Below are 24,893 nucleotides of genomic sequence, written 5' to 3' on the forward strand. Positions count from 1 at the left end.
TGTGGACTTTGTATTAGTTTCCTTGAAATCTTATAGTCCATAAGTATGTACAGGTCTTTCTGGTGCCCACATCATATGCCTTGTAATACTGGTAGCACTTTTCATAAAATGGCTATAAAGAAAATTCCACTTTTTCCCCAATGCCAAGTATCGTTAGGTCTCTACAGACCCCAGGTGTGGTACTTGAGAGACCACCATCCAATAGCTTTGAGATGAGCTGGAGTGCTAGAACTAATCATCCAAAATCAATAACCGACCTCACAAATGTTCTTGTGGCTGAAAGCCACCAAAATGCTTACAGCCATGTTCTAGCATCTATGGTAAAGCCTTCCCAGAAAAGCAGAACCCAGTACTGTAGCTGAGAGGGACAGACTACCTATTAATACCTTTCATTTCGGATGACAAGCAGGTGCCTTAAAACTGTGTTTGCTGTGTATTTATCTGACCAGCCCTCTTTTACTCTTTATGATCGAACTCCACCCAAAAGGACCCAGACATGGTCATAAAGCAGGCAGTAAAAATAAAAAACATGGCTGAGCTTTGGCTGTGATGAAGAGTGGTAATTATGCTCTCTGTGTGTGTGGTCAGGTCACCTCTGCAGCTGGCGGTGTGTGTGTGTGTCTCTGAAGGGCACGGCTATGAAGCCACGGGCTTGGGTCAGTCACACACACACAGAGAGAGAGAGAGAGAGAGAGAGAGAGGGAGAGAGAGAGCATAAAAATGATATCATTAGCATGTCTACTTCAAAGCCTTCATCCCTCTATAGTTCACCTTCTATATCTGTCCACCATTCACATATAAACGCATAAACGCACACACACACACACACACACACACACTTTGTAAATTGAAATTATTGAGAGACAGTTCCGATGGACGCAGAAAGAGCCGGCCACTCTGAGTGATGGGAATGTCAGGATTTGCATTTAAATTGGCGCCATTGTGTGTGTGTGTGTGTGTGTCTGTGTTTGTGTCTCTATGTGTGTGTGTATTTTCAGGATGTTAGAAATGTGGCTTCAGACACTGATTACAGAAGCTTCTACTAAACTATAATGAAGCTGAATGTCCCTAATGTCGGTGTGTGTGGGGTGTGTGTTTGTCTGTGTGTGTGTGTGTGTGTGTGTGCGTGCGTGTGTGCGTGCGTGTGTCTCTCTGCAAAAAACCAGACATAAAAGTCTCATTTTCACCCATTATTTTTCTTTCTTTTTCATAATAAAGGTCTCTTCTGTCTGACTCAAAACATTCCCTTATAAGGAAAGAAAACACACATGAGAAGTACATTGTGAATCTTTCCACATGGACAGCATTTCACACACAGCTGCAATCTCCCTCAGTGTGAATACATGTGTGCGCGCACACACACACACACACACACACACTCTTCATCTTTTTAAAGACAAACATGGAAACAAAGCCAATACTGAGAACAATTAAATAAACTGAACAGCCTCAAATGAACTTTCATTCACTCTTAGCCAACCATTAGCGTATACTGTACCAAAAGTTTGTAGACAACTCCTCCAAACTTTGTTCTGAAATGAAGGATATTAAAACGTAGTTTGTTTCTACTTGCTGCATTAATACCTTGTATTCTTCTGGGAAGGCCTTATACAAGATGTTGGAACGCTGCTGTGATGATTTAATGGCAGCCACAAGAGCATTAGTGAAGTCTGGTATTCAGGTTAGATGATTAGTTATGGACCACTCAAACTCATCCCAAAGAAATGAAATCTGCAGTAACTTGTCGTTGTAGAACAAAATGGGTCTTCTGCATTTAACCCATCTGTGGCAGTGAACACACACACACACACTAGTGCACTAGAGGCTGTGAACACATACTAGGAGAGGAGGGCAGCCGTCCCCGGTGCCTGTGGGTTCAGTGCCTTGCTCAAGGACACCTCAGTACTGGATTGAGGGAGGAGGACAGAGCTGTTTTTTACTCCTGCCGCCCAAGATTTTCCTGCCGTTCGTGGGAATCGAACCAACAACCTTTCAGGCCTAAGCCCTCTTCTCTAACCATTAGACCACGGCCACCCAAAGGTACGGTTTCCAGCCCAGCATTGCCTTTAGTTTATGCCTCTAGTTCTAGTGTACCTAGTTGACATTTGGCTTTGGACATGGTCCAGAGCTCATCATTCTACAGAGTTAATACAGTCTGTGTTTATACTATAGTGAATCTCTGTTTCTACAATGGGTGAAACTTAAAGTAGCTTTGCACATGTTGTTATTTTATACAACTTGACTCAGCCAATCAGACTGCAGGACCATTCTATACTTAGGCATGCCCATACTTCATTCATCATTTTCTATCAGCTGCTAGAATACTTTCTCATTCTGAATAATGAAAAGGATTCTGGAAGATAAATATAAAAACAAACACTCCCACTTAAGATGGCCATACTCTAATGCACTGTGCTGGCCTCCTTGTCATATTAACTCATTGATCTATGGATGGATGGTGTGTCCAATGTCTTTTTGAGACCCCCACCAAAGTCCCATGTGGGCTGTCTCCTTGACAACGGCAGGTGCTCAAAGGGTCGACCAAGGGTAGTGTGATCCATTAGCGATAGGAGTGGCCACACCCCCTTCGTCTGGCAGGGTGCATCTGAGACTATTAATCACCATGACAACAAGCCCCCCACAGAGAGACAGAGAGTGATAGTGTGTTGTGTGTGTATGTGTGTGTGTGTGTGAGAGAGAGAGAGAGAGAGTGAGAGAGAGAGACCGCACAGGAGAGCTATAGTAAGAGGAAAAAAAAAATCAAGAGAGAGTGTGAGACCGAACAACTACCAGTTAGATGCAAAAGTTTGGATGCTCCAGGTCAAATTACATTTTGTTGATAATAAGACTGCATCTCAAATGGCTCTCTATACTCTGTAATGCACTACGTAGTTCATGAAACAATACATTCCCCAAAATGGATTACGGCTCTAGGCTGACTGCATCGCTAGCTGCTTGATTTTTACACAATGAAACCCTCTGGTACTTGTTTTTTTCCGTAAAAAATAGTCAATTAAGAAGCTACATCTAATTTAGAACTGTGCTGCTAGATTAAAAAAAAAAAAAAACAGGTAGAGAGAGCACATTACTCCTGTTCTAGTCATACTGCGTCAGCTTTGTCATGTTTTAGAATAGATTTTAAAGTCCTTCTACTTGTATACAAAGCTCTAACAGGTTCAGTACCATTTTACATCAAAGTTTCTTTCATTTTTTTGCCTCTTCACAAGCCCTTAGGCCCTCCACAGCAAGTAATTTAATAAATAAACCTGAGACAAACCCTTGTCCATGCACCATGCGCCCAAATCCTGTACCGCTGGAACAAAGAAAAAGAAACAGAGAGGTATATTTAGTTTATTTAGTTTCATGCCTATAGAGTGCAAATAGGGAGTAGAGGGTCTTTTAAGATTTAGCAAAATATGAAGCATAACTTTTTACTAATTTAAAATCAACTTACAAGTAAAATGCATTCAATTAAGCCAATTAGTTCACTGTACTTATTTTTATTTAGGGCTCCCCAAACTTTTGCACTCGTACACAAAGTTTGTGTAAAATCCGCTACTGATTAAACAACTCGGCTGTCACTAGCTGTCACTAAAATGTTTCAATTTTTGTTGGAGAATAATTGAGGGTTTGGGATCTAGCTGTGCAATAAGCTGTAATTATGACTCTCAGATTCCCTCCTTCATTATGGAGATGGTTTCCTACTCTGGTATAACGGAACTGCTAATGAGGGAGAGTCTGCACCATCACCAGCTGCTTCTGTACAAGCTACGTACAAACATACCCGGTCACCAAATGTGTTTGGACACACCTATAATCAGTTATTTATGCTACATTAACATGCACGGACCACGAGTAGCTCCACGTGAGTCTAAGGCCATCAAACACTTAGCCAAATGTAAGCAGGAAAGGTAAAAAAAAAACTCTCAGTGCATAGCTATGGGTTCCCTCAGGTGATGGAGCATGATTTAATATCTTTGTAATGAGCTGGAGTGAGAACCTGTCACACAACAGTATAATTTGTCCTCAGCTCTTGTGAATGCCCTCAAATTCTAACAGCAATGTTGCAGCATCTAATGTAAAGCTTTTGGATATATAGTGTATGTTTGAGTTTACCTTGGTGCGGCCCTGAATTGGATGAATGAATTGGTCCACGGTGGCTTGGTGGTTAGCACGTTCGCCTCCCAGCGCTGGGATCTTGGGTTCAAGTCCCATCTGGGTGGAGTTTCCATGTTCTCCCTGTGTCTGAGTGGGTTTCCTCCGGGGGCTCCGGTTTCCTCCCACAGTCCAAAAACATGGAGGGTAGGTGAATTGGCTTCTCTAATAACTGTCCTGGTGTGTGAATGAATGTCTGTATGTGTGTGCCCAGATATGGATTGGCGCTCTATCCTGGGTGAAATCCTAGTGCCCGATGCAGTCCTCCAGGTGGACGGTCGTTCCTGGTTGAGAGTATGCTGTGCGCGTTTGGCTGCCGCTTCTCACCAGTGTGTGTGTGTGTGTGAATTGAGCGTTCTGAGCAGTGTAGATAGTAAAGCGTCCTTGGGTGTCTAGAAAGGCGCTCTATAAGTGTAACGAATGAATTAATTAATTTAACTCTAAAGGGTACAATAGGATTCAGGGATTTACAGAAGCTTTGTCATTCGCATCACATGTGGTACATGGGGTGGAACGAAATTGTGGTCTAATATCATAAAGCATAAATATCATAGAAAAGATAAGATAAGATTTCCTCAGGTTCCTGAAACAGAACTTGATGTAGTATAGATCACAAGTTTCAGGGCCTTGTTTTTGTGTTTAATCCCCATTCAGAATGGAAATAAATAAAACAAACTTACTATGTGAGATATATATATATTGCAAAACAATGTGCGAAAACAAAACATGTAAAAGAATAGACAACAAGCAATTTAACATTCACGCATAAAATAAATAAACAAATCTACTGCCACTTGCCATAATAATAATGTAATGTAATTTGTTGATGGTTCCTTGTTGCAGTAGAAGAACTGTGCATTTTATATTTTTTTATCGCAGCTTTGTGACTAAAACAGGGTTTTGTCTGACTGTGTTATTTATTTCAGCATCTTACCAGTGCACATACAAACTCCTGTCCATTTCTTTGTTCCTCCAAAGCACATATGATTAATATAGTAATAAATTGTCCATGACACTAAATTGAGTGTTTCAATTACTTCTTTTATGTGGCTGAATGTTGGTTGGAATGCTGACTGTGATGGATGTGATAGATGGCTGTCTGTGTAGGCAGTGATCAGTAAGGTAGCTCACTAGGAATTGAGATGCACTATGTTTTAACACACATAATAATTATGTACTGTATTTATTTTTAGCATCCCTGGGATGATGGGAGGACATTAGTCTGGAGCCTTGTGTGGCTTCTCTGGAATCCAATTGACAGAGATCCGTTGTAGAGACAGAGAATTTTAATCTCTGAACATGTGTGGCCTGTGAGTTTTACACACACATACACACACGCACAAGCACAGGCTGCTGAACAATGGATTCCAGTGTTCATTTCAGAACCAGTACACACCTAGATACAAAGTTTGAAAAGTTCACTCCTCTATCTGTAACTGAACTTGGTCAGCTACTTTGTAGCTGAGTTGCTGTGGCTCCTAAATATTTCCACTGTTCAATAATAACTCTCACAGTTGATCGTGGAATATCTAGGATGGAAGAAATTTCACCATCTGACTTTGGAATGACACATTCTTTCACATAAACGTTTATAAATGCAGACTGCGTGTATGTGCCTATTTAGCTTATAACCACTTAGTTCAGCCAGTGGCTGAAATTACAAAGTGTTTAATTTTTAAACAGGGCACAGTACAGAGGAGCCAATCATAATCAGACAAGTCTAAAAGGGACAGTAACAAACCCGACCTGTTTAATTCTAAATAGCTATAAGTCAATACATACAAGATAAAAACAAAAAAGTAGAATATGCTTACTGAAGACTTCCACAATCATTCATTTGTTCATTCATTCATTCATTCATTCTATCTTTTCCTTCTCTCTGGCTTCCAGCCAGGCTCTCTTAGGTTCAAAAGCAAGTTTAATAACCCCATCTGCCACAGATCACTGGTCAGAAAGAAAAGCTCTCTTTAACACACACACTGTCTACACACATTCTCGCTCTCTCTCTCTCGCCGTCTGACACACACAGTTCTCCGCTTCATGTCAAATGTCACTTTTCATTTGCTCTGTCTTTTTTTAGGGCCCTTTTGTGCACTGTATTGTGGCAAGGAGCCAGTGGGGGCTCCAGCATTTGCTGGAATGCAGGGAAAATGATTATTTTCTGGGGGGGGGGGGGGTTCTGTTGAAAGCAACGCAACACAAGGCTTTTTACTGCTGACACAACCTGTGTTCGCTGGTTATTATTAAAATATGCATAGAATGTTTTCAGTCTAAACAGATAAGCTGGTGCACAACATTTCTTTCAGACAGTGTTATATCCCAGAGATGCCACAACATTCAGAGTCTAAGACAAATCCAAAGCCCTCTTTATACCTGGCATTAACATGCGTCCTGGCTGATTCAATCAGAAGAGGCCAGCACAAAGTACAGGTGTGAATGGGCTACACCATGTCTCGAGGATGCATTGTAATCCGATCACACAAAAACGCACCCAAAGGTTGTCAGAGATGCATATGACCACATTATTTGTGTTGTGTGAACGGCAAATTGTCTTGAGGCATCTTTGACAGCATCAAGTGAACCACTGACCCAGCCAGAGTTTTGCAGAAAAAAAAAGATACTTAGATTAATGTGTGTCTGTGTTTTAGTGGATGGGACTGTACTCTGACTCAAAGACTGTAATATGCCTCTTGTTAAATACATTTCTCTCACAAGGTTCTAGAATAGTTTCAACTTGTATGTTTGTCAAGTAGACCCTTCAGTGTTTCCTGGGCGTGTTTATTATGTTTCTTTGACCAAAAAAAAAAAAGTTATTTAAGTGTTTTGCAAAATTTCTGTTGTATCCCAATCGTGGGAGCACCAACTCCACCATGCTGCTCCTCCAGAAAACCGATCACAAGTAAGAGAGACCAGTTTAACTAATGCCAGGTGTGGATGGCTATTTGTTTTGGCGTTCATTCATGATTGGATCACCCAAAATGTTTCTTAATGCGAGGTGTGAACAGGGTCTAAGAGTCACAGAACATAACATTTACACTCCCAACAAATCAAAGCCCAAGTTGACTTGCAAGTCTGAGACATTCATTCATTATCTGTAACCCTTATCCAATTCAGGGTCGCCGTGGGTCCAGAGCCTACCTGGAATCATTGGGCGCAAGGCGGGGAATACACCCTGGAGGGGGCGCCAGTCCTTCACAGGGCAACACAGACTCACACACATTCACTCACTCCCACACACACGGACGGACACTTTGGAGTCACCAATCCACCTACCAATGTGTGTTTTTGGACCGTGGGAGGAAACCGGAGCACCCGGAGGAAACCCACGCGGACACAGGGAGAACACACCAACTCCTCACAGACAGTGACCTGGAGTGGGAATCGAACCCACAACCTCCAGGCCCCTGGAGCTGTGTGACTGCGACACTACCTACCGTGCCGCCCTAAGTCTGAGACATGAATCTCTAACGTACGGACTTGGACGTTCATCCCAGTGACTTGTGACTAATGTTAAAAATATATCCAACATTTTCCACATTATGTCACAAAGTCATCATGCTCACTGCCAAGCACTGACTTAAAGGGTGTAAAGCCCCTCTCTAATATGATTTTTTGGAGTAACAGAGCTCCAATTAATGTAGGAAGTGTTGGATTAATAATTACAATAATGATTGTTATTATTATTATTACAATTATTATTAGTAGTAAACAATTCTGAAGAAATATTGGATGAGCAAATGTCCAAAAACTTCTGGCCATATAGTGCACTGTTAGTTTCTTTCACTTTCTGGTATCCATGGTGATCAGCCAGACCACTAACTGAGCTGATTATGAATTATTACCATTTCCTCCCTCCGGAAAACAAGTGACAAATCCAAAAGAATGAACAATACATATTTACGCTTTAATTTATAACATCTGGCTTATGAATCCATTAAAGTTTTCTACAAAAATACACATTTACTGATGAAATTCAGCACCCAGTAGCTTCTGTCGAAAATGTATTCTGAGTCAATAGCTTTTTCCTCTAGGAAACCATGTCAAAATGATTGTCTCTGGAAGTCTAGTGTTTAATACAGATGTGGCAGACAGAGATTAGGTTTAAACCACTGGAGTATACCTTCAAAAAGCTTTTTTTGCTTCTTTTCCCTATCACATCCCTTCTCTACATCATAAGGGTCCTCCATTACCTGAACAGCACAAGCCGGTGTTCTTCTCTAGAGACGCCACATTTGAATACGGCACGGAGGCAATCACATCAAGGCTGCAGCTACATGTCCAATTCACACTATGAATCTTAAACGAGAAAACAAGCAGCACTGCCCCCATAATCTTCAAGGGCTTTCGTCTCACCAAAGGAGCGCATCAACATGCTAAACGGAATGCTGAAATGAGATCAGACTCTTGGTCCTTTGAGACGATAGTCTCTGGTTTTAGAGATCAGACTAAGATCAGACTCCAATAAAATGGGGATTAAACACAATCAGAATCAAATAATACTGATATTAAGACGCCAAGATCAGATTCAGATGATGCTGCCGGTCTGAGCTCACACTCAGAGATCTTTAAAATCAAACTAATATCACACTAGACTTGTTAATTTAATTATCGAAAACTATGATGATACATTTTCATTGGCGACCTATTTTTTAGGTCTTCAGTTGAAGATGGGAACTATGACAAAAATGTTTTACACTTTTCATCAACAAATAAAACCTAAAGGAAAATGCTAAAAGACTGATGAATTACCTGTCATTTCTGATTTGGAAACAGAAAATCGCAAGGAAATATAACATTAAACAGGAGTAAGCTCTGCCTGTTTACTGTTGTCAGGACAAAGCGAGCAGCCTGGAAGACTAGAAAAGAGGAGTTGACTCCCAAAGAATTGATTCTTTGAGCATCTGGGAGTCACTCTTTTCAAAAGCTGCCCAATGATTCATAGACTTGAATCCTTTGGAGTCGACTCAGTCTCGGTTTGCAGTACACTTTGAACTTAAGGTCCAGAAGATATAGGAACAGTTTGAGATCAGACTGGAATTAGATTTAAAAAAATCAGACACAGAAAATAATAGGATCATATAGAATTGAGTATCAGAAGAGTTACCTGACACGAGGGCCGTCACGCAGCGGCTCTCTAATGGTGCGCACAGGGCCAGGCAGTGTGCGGCGGTTAGCAGTGGAGTAATCGGGCTCCAGATCATATGGCTCCTCGTCATCGGGTCCGAGGCTGCGACGGTCATCCTCCAATCCATACGGTTCGGGCTGGAAGCGTTCGGGCTGGGAGCGGTTCAGATCCACAGTGCTGCTGCCCATGGGGACCTGCGGTTGAGCCATGTGCCCATAATCCTCCTTGCGGATGGGGAGGGTGGTGTAGTTGTTCTCCATCCGGTAGCTGCCTGCAGCCATGTAGGGCCTGTAGGGCCGGTAGTTGATGCCGCGGGACAGACTGCCGTAGTTGTCTGCGACATCTCCGTAAGCATCATGCAGGCCAAAGTGACGATACTGGCTCTCCGGTGTCTCGCCGTACGAGTTGTTGTAGTTGTGTCCGTAGGAGCGGGTGAGGGTGGATGTGGCCTGTGGCGTGACGAAGCGATCGCCATTCTTCATGAAGCACCGGTCGATGGAGTCTGTGTAGCTTCCCATAGGAGAGGAACCCTCTGGCATAGGGAGACCGTCTGGTCCCAGTGGAACCTGCCGGACTGTGCGTGTGGTCACTGTCTTGACCATCTTGGTTACCTGAAAAAAAGGAATTAATGAAGAGACGTCAATGTCATGAGCAAATGCCACTTTGCTTCCTAAAGTTACATAATGCTTTTTCTGCAGTGCTGAGCCTAGATTTGTAATGACAATTAATGACATCACAATTATTCTGAAGCTGTAATTTTAAGCTAAAAATATGACCTAATTTTTAAGGTGTCTTTTTCCCTAGAAGAACATTACTGTGACGTTCTAGGCCTGTTAGAGATTTATGGAGATATACAGTATTTCTTAATATATTCTTGAATCTATGTGAGGCTGTTTCATAAAATAACTCTAGCATTAACTTTATACCACTGTCATGGTGACACTGCAGCAATCAGAACTAATCCTAGATGTGCTTCATGTGAATAAACTAATTTCTCAACATATATATTTGTATTTGGAATAGATAGTACACTTGTATTTTGCAGTAAGCCAGACAACAGTTAAAATGTCCAACTGTATCTAAAGACAAATGGTTATGAGTGAGTGGGGCAAAGCACAGCAACACACAGCCATCTTCCTCAAACTGGGACACCACAGAGCAGTGGTGAAATGGAATCAAATACAATGTTGTTAGTAAGTAACTCAGCATTGTTTTTCGTTGTTTTGATTTTGTACTCCAAGGCACTGGATTTGAAATTAAACTATGCCAACTTTTATACGAAATATGTCCATCGTAATTGGTTTAATCATGTAGGAAACGTTGAGGAATCAGTTGTTTCTTGACAAAACTGAGCATGTGGGATACAGTTTTCTAAAGTTGGCATAAAAGAGCCTGAAATGTTACATGGAGCAGTGGCACAGACTGAAGTTCCTTTTAAGAGCAAGGCTGGCAGTGGGTCATGGGGTCATATGCCAGAGAAAATGTTGTCTTTTAAACTACAGTGATTTAACTTTTTTATCACAGAAGACAATGTCATGGTGTGTAAATGCTAATTAACCATACTCATTTTATAGCATTAGCTACAGTAGTAGCACAAACAAGTAACAAGCTAAGCTACCTTCAATTTGCAGACACATTCGAGCAGAGTATAGCAGAGTTACACCACTGAACTCTGGTGCCTTGCCCCGTTGCAGGAAGGAACACTTCCAGTAGTCATTTTTTCCTTGCAGCAATCAGAGTGTACATTTCTACATTCTAATTTATTTAGTAGCATTCAGGCTCATTTTGACGATCATGCCTCCCTCATACACACTCTACTTCTTCTATTAATGTTTTAACACTGCACTGCCATGTCCTGTAGTCACTTTGGTTTGGAACTACGTTGTCTATGCACCTGTACACATTGGCCATCTGGAGAACTCTTACACTGTATCTTGTATTTAATTCTAGTTCACTCTGCTTTGCTTATATCCTTGTATTTGTCTGTATGTATCTTTACACGTATATAGCCCCTTTCTAGGCTTTACAATCCACACTGCTCAGAACGCTCAGAACGCTCAATCCACACACACACTGGTGCAAACGCGCACAGCGTACTCTCAACCAGGAACGACCGTCCACTTGGAGGACTGCATCGGGCACTAGGGTTTAACCCAGGACAGAGTGCCAATCCATATCTGGGCACACACATACAGACATTCATTCACACACCAGGACAGTTATTAGAGAAGCCAATTCACCTACCCTCCATGTTTTTGGACTGTGGGAGGAAACCGGAGCCCCCGGAGGAAACCCACGCAGACACGGGGAGAACATGGAAACTCCACCCAGACGGGACTTGAACCCAAGATCCCAGCGCTGGGAGGCGAACCACTAAGCCACCGTGCCGCCCGAACACACTTATTTTTAATAACATAATAATAACACTTATAGTTATATCTTATCTCATCTTAACTGAGGGTACAAAGCAGTCATGTATATATTGCTGTGGTGATAAGGGTCACTACTAGAAAAAATGAATATTTTGTGGTTTTGGAGGATTTTTGGAGTAGTCAGAAATGAACAAACTGTGGGATTCTTATGTAGTTATGTGTCCCCCACTCCTAGCTATGCCGAGAGATTAATCTGTCACAAAATAATAATAAAACCTAACCGTAACCTGCGTTAAACATTCTAATCTGTGCAACAATTTCTATTTACTTTACACAGTGCATGCAGCCATTGAAACGGATATATCTGTATTATAACTTCATAGTCACTCTAATAAACTTGGGTACTGAACCAAACTTCCAAACAATCACTTTTATATTAATTGCAAGCTGCGCTGAAGATTATTTGATTACTCAAAACCTAGTTTGATATCATCAGAAATGAAACAGCATGGTCAATAGTGCACAAACTTGAGCCCAAGTGATATATCACTTGGTTGGATATTATCAGATGATATTGAGGTTATGTAGATTTATTAATATCGTTGGGAATCCTACTCACTGAGCCTCATTTATGTATTATATATTTAAGCCAAACAGCAAAAACCGACACATCGATCAGTATTACCTGTTATCAGAATCGGCAGGTCCTTAATGTTACTGCTTAATGTTCAGATCAGTCAATCTTAGCAGACCTTTCTGTGATCTTAAATCTGACGGATGACGAAAGGAAAATTACAGCACTCTCTCCTAGAAACTTCAGAGATGAAAAGAGGTTTGGGGGGATATTGAGTTTCTTTGCTATATTTGAGTGCCATCCTTGCTGGAATGATTGATATTTCCATTTGCAGAGTATGTTTCTGAGTCTAATAACCTTGTAGCCTGGAGCTCAGTATGTAAGGAGCTACACATCAAAAAGTGCCTGCCCTTCTGTTCATGATACTCTAACTCAGAAACCACCTAACCCTTCCTAATACCCTGGGAGGTGTATGTGTTAGGATGCATATCTGCATTTTTTTAAAAGCTCAACAAGCATAGGGGTATTTCAGGATGCCTCTAAAGTAAACAGTGTATATGTACTTGTTCAGAAAATCCAACAAATAAGAGTAAACCCCATTGCAGCAAACTGGGGTGAATTCATCATGTTTCTACATAGATCTCATGTTCTATCAATGTTCACAGATGTCTTTACAGATCCATTCAACAAGAAAACAAACAACTGCATTCTAAAGGCATGTGTAATCACTGCCTTGGGCAAAATCTAATCTGGGGCAACCATTTTCTGCCCAGCAATGGGCATATATATCTTAACTTGTAGATGGAAAGCACTGGCCAATTAAATGGGTCACCCTGGAGCAGCTTCACAGGTCATCATGCACAAAGCCACATGTGGACTGGAGGGGTACAGGCCAGCTAACATTGGACTGTTGTGTAATGGAACTCCATGAGTAATTTAGCTTCATTCAAAACATTTGAGATGAGTTGTAGTGACTTTTCACCTCTTGAAATTATCACACAGGATCAATAACTGGCTGAGTGCACTTATACCTTCATAGAAATGTTACAAAATCTAGTGTAAGTCTTCAGAAGAGGCTTTCCATAAAGCAAATATACGCTCTTTCTAACCTTAAGTTGAGAAGAAACAGATTATCAGATTTCTACAAATGTTGAATTGTGATTTTCCATTGTAAAGAGGGTGTAGTAACTAAACTTACTCCCTATCTGCAGTTAAGTGTGTGCCTGATATCTAAATGCTACATGCTGACTATTTCCTTCAGTCAACAGGTTTGCCATATATTTAAGTTATTTCAATAGCAAATTCAAATTTAAGTTTGAATGAATGATTTGAACTTTAATTTGTAATTAACAAGGTAACACAATAAAACCGGTAAAACACTGACAGCTAAGTTTGGAGGATGGTGGAGAATTGAGAATGTTCTGAGTTTGCCTACATTTTTCCTTAACAACTAAGCTTACAAAATGGATATTAGAACATGCTGCTTGTCACCTCTTCTAATTGGACACTTAAGCGGTTTACGTGAATAAATTGACGATTATCTGGGATTGTAGATCAAATGTTAAATTTATAATGATAACGGTCAATGGCTGCAATTCAAACTTCTTAACCGAGTGAGGTTGTGTTAGTATTGTGGATTCTGTCACAGATCCATGTGGTTTACTTTGCAGAATATTAACACTATTGAAAGTGTATGTAAACAATCGGAGTGGGACCCAGCCTTCTCAGTATTACCCAACATGCTTATTAGCTTCATGCTAAATATGGACAACTGAGAGAGTTGCGTCTAGACTGGATTGACATTCTGAAAAAGTTTGGTGTGGTATCGGCCTCAGGATTTCTTCCTCTTCCTCCAGGGCTGGATGCAGAGAACCCCACGGATCACAGACACTGCAGAAGGTAGAAACTGAAGAGCTGTGGATGAATAGCACAGTGAGCCGCAGTGTCAGCAGCAAGCTACCTGCTCTCTATCACTGAGCTGCTGCTGGGGGCTAACCATGCACTCTGCCGGGCAGCTGCCAACAGGGCTAACTATGCTCTATGTCAGCTACTCTTCAGCCCAGGTCCAAGTGTCTCATTGTCCACAGTGCTCTCTGTATCTGAGTCTCTTCCCTTCACTGAATGGCTTTTAAATTGGGGAGAAACACAGGGAGTCACTTCAGATGTGGGGAGAGAGACCAATATGAGCTCATCTGCACTGAAGCCAAGGCCCTAGGGGAGCAATCTATAATCAAAAAGCACTGCCAACTTCCGATATTATAGTAGGCTAAAAGCTTTCTGGGATTTTCAGGGTCTTGGAGAATTCTACCATCTGAGTGATTAAAAATGTATGTCTTAAAATACTTGTTAAAAAAAGCCCACTAAAAAAAAACCAAATAGAATATACCATCAATTGAGTCTAAATAAGTTGTGGTTCTAATAACAACATTTAGGGTTTACTTTCTTTATAACTGCTGGTCTAAATTACACTACGGTTTGTTTATATTCATACATTTTTAATAATTAATAAATGTATGCAGTTGCTGATCAATATTTACATTGGCTGAACTGCCCATGGGTTGATTAAGTGGGTGCTATACTGAAATATTACTTTAAACATCAATGGCCGAAATTGACAACTGTTATAAAATGGTTACCTTAATGGGTCCTCCCAGAGAGGGCAGAAAGCCAATGTAACCAAGGTTGTCTGGTGCCGGATCCGGTTCTACTCCTCTAACACATTCTTTTGACCTGTCAGTTCTGAACATTTTAAAAAGACACCTACCAGAACTCCAGAAATGTCGTGCTTGCTGTCTGTTCTCACATCTAAGCCTTAAGGAGTTTATATTTCCCTGCAAACTGGAAAAGAGCCGCATTCTTATTCTCAGTCTCTGCCTATCTAGTTCTAAATAAATTAGTACCCCGCCCTCAGCTGTCCCCGTTCAACCTTTTTATTCACACTCAGCCTCCACATGTTAGCAGTGAGAAGAAAAAGAAGAGCCATCGTCTTACGATGCCCAGAACAGATTCTGAAACCAATATGCTGCCCAGTGGCTCTCCGCCACGCTGTTAATTGGCTATTTTATTCATGGCTATAAATTCATCTCAGAAATTAATGAGGCCGATGAAAATGAAGAGAGAACCCGAAGAGCGACTGCGCCCATCTGAGTCTGTGTGGGTTTAGAGCATGGCCATTTGTTAAAAAACTTACACTTACAAAGGAAAGCTCTGTTTTTAAAACCTATTCCTTTACCCTGTTTGACTATTTACAGCTTTTTTTTTTTTTTTTCGGAGCAAAAACTTTAGAGAGTGAAGCAGCTTCATTAACTCCAGAAGTTTCCAACGAATCCTTCATCATTTCATGCTTGTTTGGTCCTTCAAGTTATTAAAATTGCTTCCTTAGAGGTTAATATTATACTTCACTCTTGAACAGGCTGGAAAAAAAAATGGAACAATTTATAACTTCCTGCCATGTTGTTTTCCAACATAATTTACAGTAGTTAGTACCTTGCGTGTGCTTCTGAAGTTGAAAGGAAAAATAAATAAACTGCTTATTTCCCTGGTGTACAATTACAGCACCTTTTTCCAGTTATTTTCACATTTTTATTTTTTTATTTGGAATTATAGTAAGCAACATCAATTGTTACAAAATATTTATATTTCTTTGATGCTCATAAAGAAGCAATAAGCCCTTCATCTAAGATTTTTAGAGCTTTTGGAAACTTGTTCTCCAACATTTCTTTTGAAATCAAAAGCATGAATATGAAATTTGTTGCTCTTTCCCAGCACATCAAATGTTCCTGAATGACTTTATTTAAATCACCATTTAACTTTGCAGAAATGTTGAGAAATCATGTTTGTATATGTATTTAAAAAATCTATTTATATTTTCTATATTTTCAACTATCAAGGCATTAAGACACAGCACTATTTTTAAGAATTCAAATTAGAAGAAAGCTTTGATTATTTTACACTTTTGTTGTTGTTGTTGTTGTTTAAAGATTAATGGGAAATGATTTTGAAACTAATTTCGATGAGATTTGTCATAATGTTTGTGTCACGCCCTCGTCTCGTCATGTCTGTTTTCCCCGGTCATGTGCTCTTTTAGCACATGGCTATGTTTGTTATTATTCTAGTCCCGCCTCCTCGTCTGTCATTTGTTAACCCGTCCCCTCGTTATCTGTCCAGGTGTGTCTCGTTTATGTCTAGTATTTAAGCCCTCTTGTCTCACATCCTCTTGTCGAACATTTCACCTTTGTTTTGTCGTGGTCTCAGTCGTGTTGGTTTACCTTTGTTCTATGTCCAGTCGGTCATGTTTTCTGTCTGTCTCCGAAGTTTCCCCCGTCGTCATTTCATTTCCTTTGTCGTCGTTTCGTTTTGTTGTCCGTCTGTCCCATTTACCCTGTTTATTTCTTAGTGTCCAGTTTAGCTCGTTTACCTTCTGTCAAAAGTCTCTTTGTTTTGTTATTTTCCTTTAATAAACGTTTACTGTGTTTTAGCGAATGCGTCCGCCCTCAGTCAGTCCGCTCCGTGTTCCTGACAGTTTGACTGGTTTTATAACCTAAGTAGGATAGATATGTTATGTAAAGATATGTTGTTGAACTCTGGAATCTTGTGTAAAATATATGAAGCTTTTCTGTTCTGATGGCTGAAGATGCTCAGGAGGCCCACAGCTCTCCCTCCTCCCCTTGCAGAGGCATTCATGGATGGCAAGAGACCAGTTCACCAGCAGGCAGGTCTCCAAGTCTGTTGAGCAGAAATTAATTCTGGGAGAAACCATTTTACATATACACCAATCATGTGTGATTTATAATTCTGAATTGATGGATGAGGTGCTCATGTTTTGGGTGGATGCCAGACAGTGTGTGAATGCTCTGTAACAGATTGTGGTTTTGCTGTTGTGGTGTTTGGAATTCATTATTGAATTATTTAGGCCCTGTTCTACCCACTGTTATTCTCGCAAGACAGATTTCTGCCTACTGAAAACGTGTTTGCTGCTTTTCAACTCTTATTGTGGCCAGGAACTGAAAAGGGCCATTTGTTTGATATGGAAACTGAAGAACCGCAGTGCCTATTGTGTTAGGCCAGGTATACACTGCCACTTCAGTTCACTGTTAAGCTTTACTTGATCAAAATTCAGGAACTGGCCCTTATTTCAGTTTTATCAGCTGCTGTTGCTGTGAAGTGTGGGGGTGGTAGTGCTGCCTTTTACTCTCCAAATGAGCTCTAACTGAGTAGCCGGTGGCTTTGCTTGCAATTTGATCAGATCTCACCAACCACGGCCATGCTGATGTAGTGCAATTTCTTAGCATTGCACTCAATGTTGTTCTGAATAGAACAACTTTACCGTATAGTGTTTGAGGACAGAACTATCTGAAGGGGTCAAGCTGAATGTTTTCTTACAGTTTGAGCACACAGAAGTGAAAGGTATATTTTACACACAACAGCATCAAGCATAGCACAATCATCTTCACAATGCATTATATTCTACAAAGTAGAATGAAGCTAACGTCCCTGCTAAGAAGCTTGTAACTTTTCTGCCAAAGAAAAAATGCAATCATTGCTCTTCTATTCTGGTCTGGTGCCAGTTTAGCAGGTCACCCAGCAGATACATTCTGGCTGGCTAATATACTAATGACCAAAAGATGTCAAAAGTCTTTTAAAAACTAAGCCTGAGTCTACCCGCTAGGTTGGACAGTTAATGGCAAGTTCAGGTGTTTTTTTTTTTGTTTTTTTTTACAGGGCTGTAAGGGTTTCATGAGCTCACTAGTTGAAGCTTTATAGAGTGGCACCACAGCTGGAGTTTAGTGCTATACTAGCAAGCCAAGCACAGACCAGCGAATTATTTACTGGTTTTGTCTGTGGGGCAGTTGTGAGGTTGGGGGCAGATGTAATAAGCACAGGTGGACATGTGATCATAGGGATATGATGCAAAAGTAGCAAGAGTCTCTTTCAATTAGGTGCTGAAAGGGTGCTCTACATTTACTTTAGGTTTACTCATAATGTTTGCATTGCTAGGATCATAATTCATTACAACTGCCTTGAAATCTCTCTGTGACTCAATTAAACAGGCTAATCTGGTTATGGAAAAAAACTGTACTCTTCTAGGCATTCACTGATTACAAGCACTATTTTGGATGATGTGCCATCACACATGGTGTCCAGTTCCACAGATTAACAGTACAACGCTGCAGGGCTTTATACCCCTCTAGACATTAGGCTTGGTGAGTTTCGGTTCATGTGCAGCTGCCCCATTAAATCCCATTTTATTGTATGCTTTTCTGTTTAGATTGTGCAAGCTCTGTGGGCATAACCGAACATTTGGCTCCACAGTGAATGCACCCTAAAAGAGATAAATTCACTAATTATAAGGAATGCTAACAGGTGTTTATGCATATAGTGTATTTCTGTAAATGGAAAACTTCATGGGTTTACACAGAGCATCATAAAAAGTGAGGAATTTTTGTTTTTCCTTATATGGTTCCCTTTACGATTCACGACAACTTTCTTCGGCTCTTTAAGTGGCCTAGTTAACATTCCGAAACAGCTCTGTGTCTAAACCAGGCCAAGGATCCTGTATTTGATATGAATTATTTGGCTAAACAAAAAACCCTCTGAGACACAATAAAGCTTTTATTGTCTCATTTTCGTGCCTCTTTCAAAAAGCAAAACAGCTTCACTGTTTAATTTAACATTGCTCCAGAAGGAAAAGCCTGGAAGGCATCCAAACAGAAGGAAAAAAAAAAAGGAGGGAGAACAAAGATGGAAAGGAGGGACAAAGTAGCAAGGAAAGGGAACTGGAATGAGATGGAAAGGGGTCAGAAAAGGGCTAGTAAAGGCTGTCCAGAACTCTGCTAGGAGAGAAATGATATGTGTTTTGAGTGTACATACCAAGTCATAAACCAAAAAACCACTTCCGGGCTGAAAAATATTTTCTTAAATAGCTCAAGCTAAGTTTATTGCTGGTCAGGAAAAGGGCAGTGTTTTCATGTGTATTCATTTTGTACTAAGAAAATACAACTTTGTTGTGATTGGCTTTCAGTGGCATGATGTAGAATATGTGTCTGATTTCCATCTGAAATCCCAGCAGAGGTCGAAGCTACATCTGCTGGGACATATGTATATATCCCAGTGTATATAGATATGCTGATATGGTATATTGTCAGAAAATATTTTCTCTAATTCAAGGTGGAATTGGAAGTTTCTTGAGCTCTCAAATGGTTTAAAGCATTTCAGTTTATATTTGAGGGACACAAAAGCTGAATGTTGCCTGTAAAACCATCTTGGCTCTGTCGCAGCGCTGGTGTGTGTAGCCTACTTACAAACGGTCTTGTACGGGGACCTGGATTTGGCAGATCTTAAATAATTTTTCTGTGCTTTAAGAGTTATGAATATAAAAGCGAATGAGAATCAGGTCACCTAAGGCTTTTTTAAACTCTTTAACTTGGATGTACAGACTCAGAGAATCCTTTATTTGGCATAGAACCATTGTAGAGATCTAAAAATGTTCTTCGCAGATGCTTATCTAACTTAAAAATGGACTAAAAGCCAGACAGAGGGACAGGACGATTACTAGAGGAATAATAGCAAGGGATCAAAAGATGGAGTCTCTTTCCTGTGGCATCTAAGAGACCTCTAACTAGTTTGAAGCTTTTAGCATTTAGATAGCTGTTTAAGCACAGCGGCTCTGCACTAAATCACCTGCCGGCTTTTATTTGTAACCTCTGCTGCTGCTGGATTGGCGTTGCTTTTCCAGAATGTGTCGGGAAGTCTGATTTCCAGGGGAGCAAGCATGAGACCATTTAACAGTGGCATACATCAAGATGACCCTATGGGCATATGACACTCTGATCCAGGAATAACAGTACCAGAGGGACCCTAAATCCGAGGGTGGGTTGAATCCACTGCGGATGTTTTCCTGTAGCCTTTTGTATACATAGGTATAGGGTATATAGTGTCCCTATTGGAACAAAACCTGGCACCCCCAAAATGATTACATTTACAGGAGACAGAAAACACGCTTAAAACTGTTGTTAATGTAATGGGAAACGATCTTTTGGATCATTTAAAACGGCCAATGAAAAAAAAAAAGAAAAAAGAAAATGAAGGTTGATGAATTACCAAAAATGAAGATGCAAGGTTTTTGCACAACTGCAACAATGAGCAATCCAAACACAGTCTAACGTTGACCGTAGCTAGCTGTCTGTAACAGGATGTTAGACGAGGCTGTGTAAAACATGTGATGTTGAATGTAACAAATTTCCATCAGCGTAAACATATTTTTGAGTTACTTTCAGTACTGTCCACCCTTTGGGTCACACTGTATACAAGTAGTGGTTTCTCTCTTTTAAAGTTGAGTTTGAAATTTGTAGATACCTCAAATGGTTGTCAAGATATTTCATGTTGAGTGTGAATGGCACAAAGCCTGACTGTAAATGTATCCCGTTATGGCCCAGCTCTGGAATGTGTATCCCCTTCTAACGGATGTTTTTGTAGAGGGTAACTAGGACCTGAATATGGCAGAGTTCTACTGGACAATACCCTGAACTGCAGATCCAGCCCCTAAAGCCCACTGGGTTAATAAGGCCTTGAGTTGAACCCAACAGGGAATGTGAACCAAAGACCGATCTGCTGGCCTGATGTGGGGTCAGCCAGGACGAGAGGAGGAGTAAATTAAGGGTAATCTCATTCACAGAAGACGACTTCTAAGAAAAGAGGATGAAGATGGAGAGCTGTGGGTTTGAGCAGCAAAACACAGAAGCAGACACACTAATGTTGGGGCAGATAAAAGTGTAAGCTGTGTGTATAATACTGAATAAATGTGCTTGTGCTTATGTGTGTATTTAATAGAATGAGCAAGGATACGTTGCTGTCCAGTTAAAAACATGCATCGCCATTTTTGTTGATTTTTAATTTACTACATCGTTTAAACACAAAAGCTGTCCTCCACATTGTGTGGAAAATTTCATGATAAATCGGCCAATAGAAATGCTCCAAATTACTTGGAAGAAAATATTTTCACATTCACTTTCACTAAAATTAAGAAGGTTTTTTTCCTTCTTCTGTAAAGTTCCTATTTTGGAGAGACATGTTTTTATTTGAACTTTGACGGTATGTAATCAGAGACCACCCTTCATTTATTATATTTACAGTAAAAAAACTGTTTTTACATTTGACATAGTTTAACATATTTACAAGGGATAGAAACCACAAACTTAACCAAAGAAAATTTAATACCAATTACTTTCCAGTGTCCAACTTTTGTCTTTATTAAAGCTTCCATTCTCTTCAGAGACTTCTATTTTCCTCATAAAAAAAATCTATAAAACCTCCTAAATAATCCCAAACACTGTCAGTACTGTTGTGGTCCAGAACACCTGTAGCTTCTTTGATTTGCAAAGTTTCTTCTTTTGTGTCTATTTCCTTTTCTCAGGAAGATTTTCTTCAACATCAATGAAGGGAGGTCCTTGACCCCAAATTTTAGGAGACAAATTTAAGCAATAACTTTGTGAGGAATCAGCTGACAACACAATTGCATTCATGTTCAAAAGCTTGGGTAACACTGGATGAAGAATACAACCATTACCTGACCAGTGCTGCGCAGAAGTTTTCTGAAAGTTTTCAGGTCTGGGTTCTGTAATGGATTTATGAGTGTGCGAGTGAGTGCATGTGGAGGTTATGAGGAGGTGACTGCTGGGTAAATTGAGGCTCCATGCTGTGATTTCACACCAGCACTGAGTGGCTGACGCCACACTACTTCAATGGGCAACATAATGGTGAGTGACAGCCGGGGAGATGGACAGTGTGTGTGTGTGGGGGGGGGGGGGGGGTCAACCATTGAAACTCACCTTCACGTTAGCTGAATTGTCCTTTTTTTATCCAAACACAACAAAACAAAAGCAAAAAAGGGAATCAGGAATACACACAGAAAGGAATGAAGTGTGCAGCAAAGTATCAACACACACCAGGCATCTGGAGTACGGATAAAGGAACTGTGGCTTTTAAATTTGAAAGCGGGATAAAGGTTCAAAATTGCTGCAGAATGCAGTGAAAAAAATATCCAAGAAAAACGTGCAATTTAAAAAACAGTAATTTTACAGGAGCATTTCTATTGGTCCATTCTTCACGAAACTTTCACACAATTTAAGGACAGTTGCTGTGTTCACGTGATGCCACAAACATGTTTTTTGACATACACGATTTTTAAAACATGCTGCTGATCTCTGATCCAAGAAACAAAAGTCAGAGACTGTTGGCCTGACACCATGTAACTTCATGTTCCCTCTGCATTAAGCTTTTACTCTGGAAGTTTGACTCGTGAACTAAGAACAAAGAAGTGATTTTCTGTGTTCGATTAAATTCTGCCAAACAACATTTTCTTTTCTTTGTTGCACCTTGGCAGTTTCTAATCCCTCTTAGTGCCAAGCCCAAGCTCTGTAAAGTACAGATTGGACAAGCTGAAAGTTTTTTTCTGTTCAGTTCCGTGTGCTCTCTCTACTGTTAAAACAGATGGGTGATTGGAGTAGGAACTTTCTCAGCTGGAATTTTCTCGCTGGAGCTGCGGCCAATCGGCTAGAGATCCAAGCCAGGGCTTTCTAGAATTCTGAGTCAGCAGCGGGTGCCCTGTTCCCTGTTCCACCACGCTCACTCACACACACACTTTGGCCTGTTTGATAACTACACTGGACACGTGTTTTTGCCTCTACTGTTGACGAAGCAAAACCAGATAAAAACAGCGATGTGTGTTATTTAGTCATTTTCCCATTCTCCAATTTACTGGAAACTTCTCTCTCTCTTTAGTACAATTAGAGACTGTACCCCATCTGTTTGTGTTATCATTTAGACATTTACATCACCACAGAACTGTGCTTGTCTGAATATTTTTGGCTACTGGACCAGTCTCGACAGTGATGCTGCCACTTTGAAAACCTCAGAAGCACTGCTGTGTGTGGTACACTTATGCCAAAGCCACTCTCTCTCTCAAACACCCACACCCACACACACATCACCACATCAGTGTCTGTACAGTGCCAAGGATGATCCACCACCCAAATAATATCAAGTCAATAGCAGTCCTGAGGTCAAAAACTGCAGAGTAACGTCTTCTCAAATAATTTCACATCATTGTTTGAATGCTGTGACTGCTGACCCACACTTTGCATTCTCTTCACTTTATTAAGAGCGTATCTTTGTAGTAACCGTGGACTCCTAAACATGCTCTAAACCTGAAAGATTCAAATACTTGTTAATTGTAGAAGACCATGAAGTATTATATATATTTATAACCCATCCGAACTCTCAGGACACTGCGAATTTACTACTAAAACCTAAACACATGGTCTTTCAACATGGTCAATTATCACCAATCCTTGTTTACATCCAAGACCTAGCAAAAACAGATGGATTATAGTCTGTTTTGTACCATATAGTCTGTATTTTGGCTATATATGACAAAGAGAGCTCATAAATTGACCAGAGAATAAGAGCACCGTGTTGATGCAGGGTTATCAACACAGTTAACCACAAAAACTAGAGTCTAGTTCATGAATTATTGCATTATATTCCATTAAAAATGTTCCATACATCTTTACGGCAATCTGAGTTGTCTGTGACCATGGTTACCTTGGTCTCTGTGCGACGGGTGGTACCATCATCGGATGTCACCACTGAAACATGCGATGTGGGTGTGCCGGGGTCCTCCTCAACCGTAACAGTCTCCTCCACCACCTCCTGAGGCTCCTGCATCATGGCCAGAGACGTCTGGTTACTGGGACTCTGCTCCTGCAAAAGACGTACAATGGTCAAAGGTCAAACTACATTTCACATCGGATAGGCCATCAGGAACTGAACAGAAGGCCTAACAGTTCAGACTGACCACCAACAGAATTAATTCTCATGGACAGATGAGCAGAAAGGGAGGAGCTTCTCAAGTCTGGAAAATGCCGGCTCTGTTCCAAATAGCGCCCTGCTCATTATATAGTGCACTTCAGCTATATACCATAATACTACACTACTGCACTAAATATTAGACAGAGGGACAGAGTGAAGGGAGATTGAGTTTCAAACTTCAAACTGAAAAACATGGTAGTCATCCCTGCAGCTGCAGCTTGGTATGATGTGTGTTAATATGTTGCGTACTCTCATTCACACGTTTAAGCTAAGTATATAGCATATACTGTATAGTATTAGTGTGTAGTGCACAGCTGGGATGCAGCCTAAGTTTGGCACCAACATACTATCTGATATCCCATAGGGGGAGCTGGCAGAAATAAAAACAAAGATTATTTTAGACATAAGTATTTCTCTAGGCCTAGCTTTAATAGTCACAGTAAGCTCTTGAATATTTGCGCGTATTTTGCATGCTCACCGGTCAGACAGGGACAAGATATAAGGTTATATAAATCCCTCACTATAATATTTGACTTTAAGGAATTATTCACAGATTCCTTTTAGAGAATTTTAAGAGGGCTTGTTATTTAGGGAGACAAACAGTATACAGGCATTGAATGATGGGTAAGACGAAGCATGGATAATGATTAAAACAATAGCCTGTAGCTCTTTGTGCCTCTGACACACACAAAAACAGAATCACCAGCAAAAAACACCTTCTAGACAGACTCCATTCGCCAAAAATATTTGTGGACAGGAAAAGACAGAAATGCCCTGAAGTTTCAAAAAGAGCAAGGGA

At 40.5% G+C, this 24,893-nt stretch overlaps 1 protein-coding gene across 10 annotated transcripts in view; it reads right to left on the minus strand.

Annotated features, from left to right (window-relative positions):
* LOC136678065 (splicing regulator ARVCF-like) overlaps positions 1 to 24,893 on the minus strand; it is a 293,541-nt gene that overhangs the window by 81,930 nt on the left and 186,718 nt on the right. For 8 of the 10 annotated variants that reach the window (XM_066655878.1, XM_066655871.1, XM_066655876.1 and 5 more), the window contains 3 exons: positions 23,828 to 23,986; positions 22,054 to 22,074; positions 9,260 to 9,891 (listed from right to left, as the gene is read on the minus strand). In XM_066655878.1, the coding sequence (XP_066511975.1) occupies positions 9,260 to 9,891; positions 22,054 to 22,074; positions 23,828 to 23,953 (779 nt within the window). In that variant the 5' untranslated portion in view covers positions 23,954 to 23,986. The remainder of the gene's footprint in view (positions 1 to 9,259; positions 9,892 to 22,053; positions 22,075 to 23,827; positions 23,987 to 24,893) is intronic. The other 2 variants (XM_066655873.1, XM_066655872.1) reach the window with 1 other exon arrangement.

Source organism: Hoplias malabaricus, chromosome Y (genome assembly GCF_029633855.1).
Source record: "Hoplias malabaricus isolate fHopMal1 chromosome Y, fHopMal1.hap1, whole genome shotgun sequence".
In the NCBI taxonomy this organism is placed as follows: domain Eukaryota; kingdom Metazoa; phylum Chordata; class Actinopteri; order Characiformes; family Erythrinidae; genus Hoplias; species Hoplias malabaricus.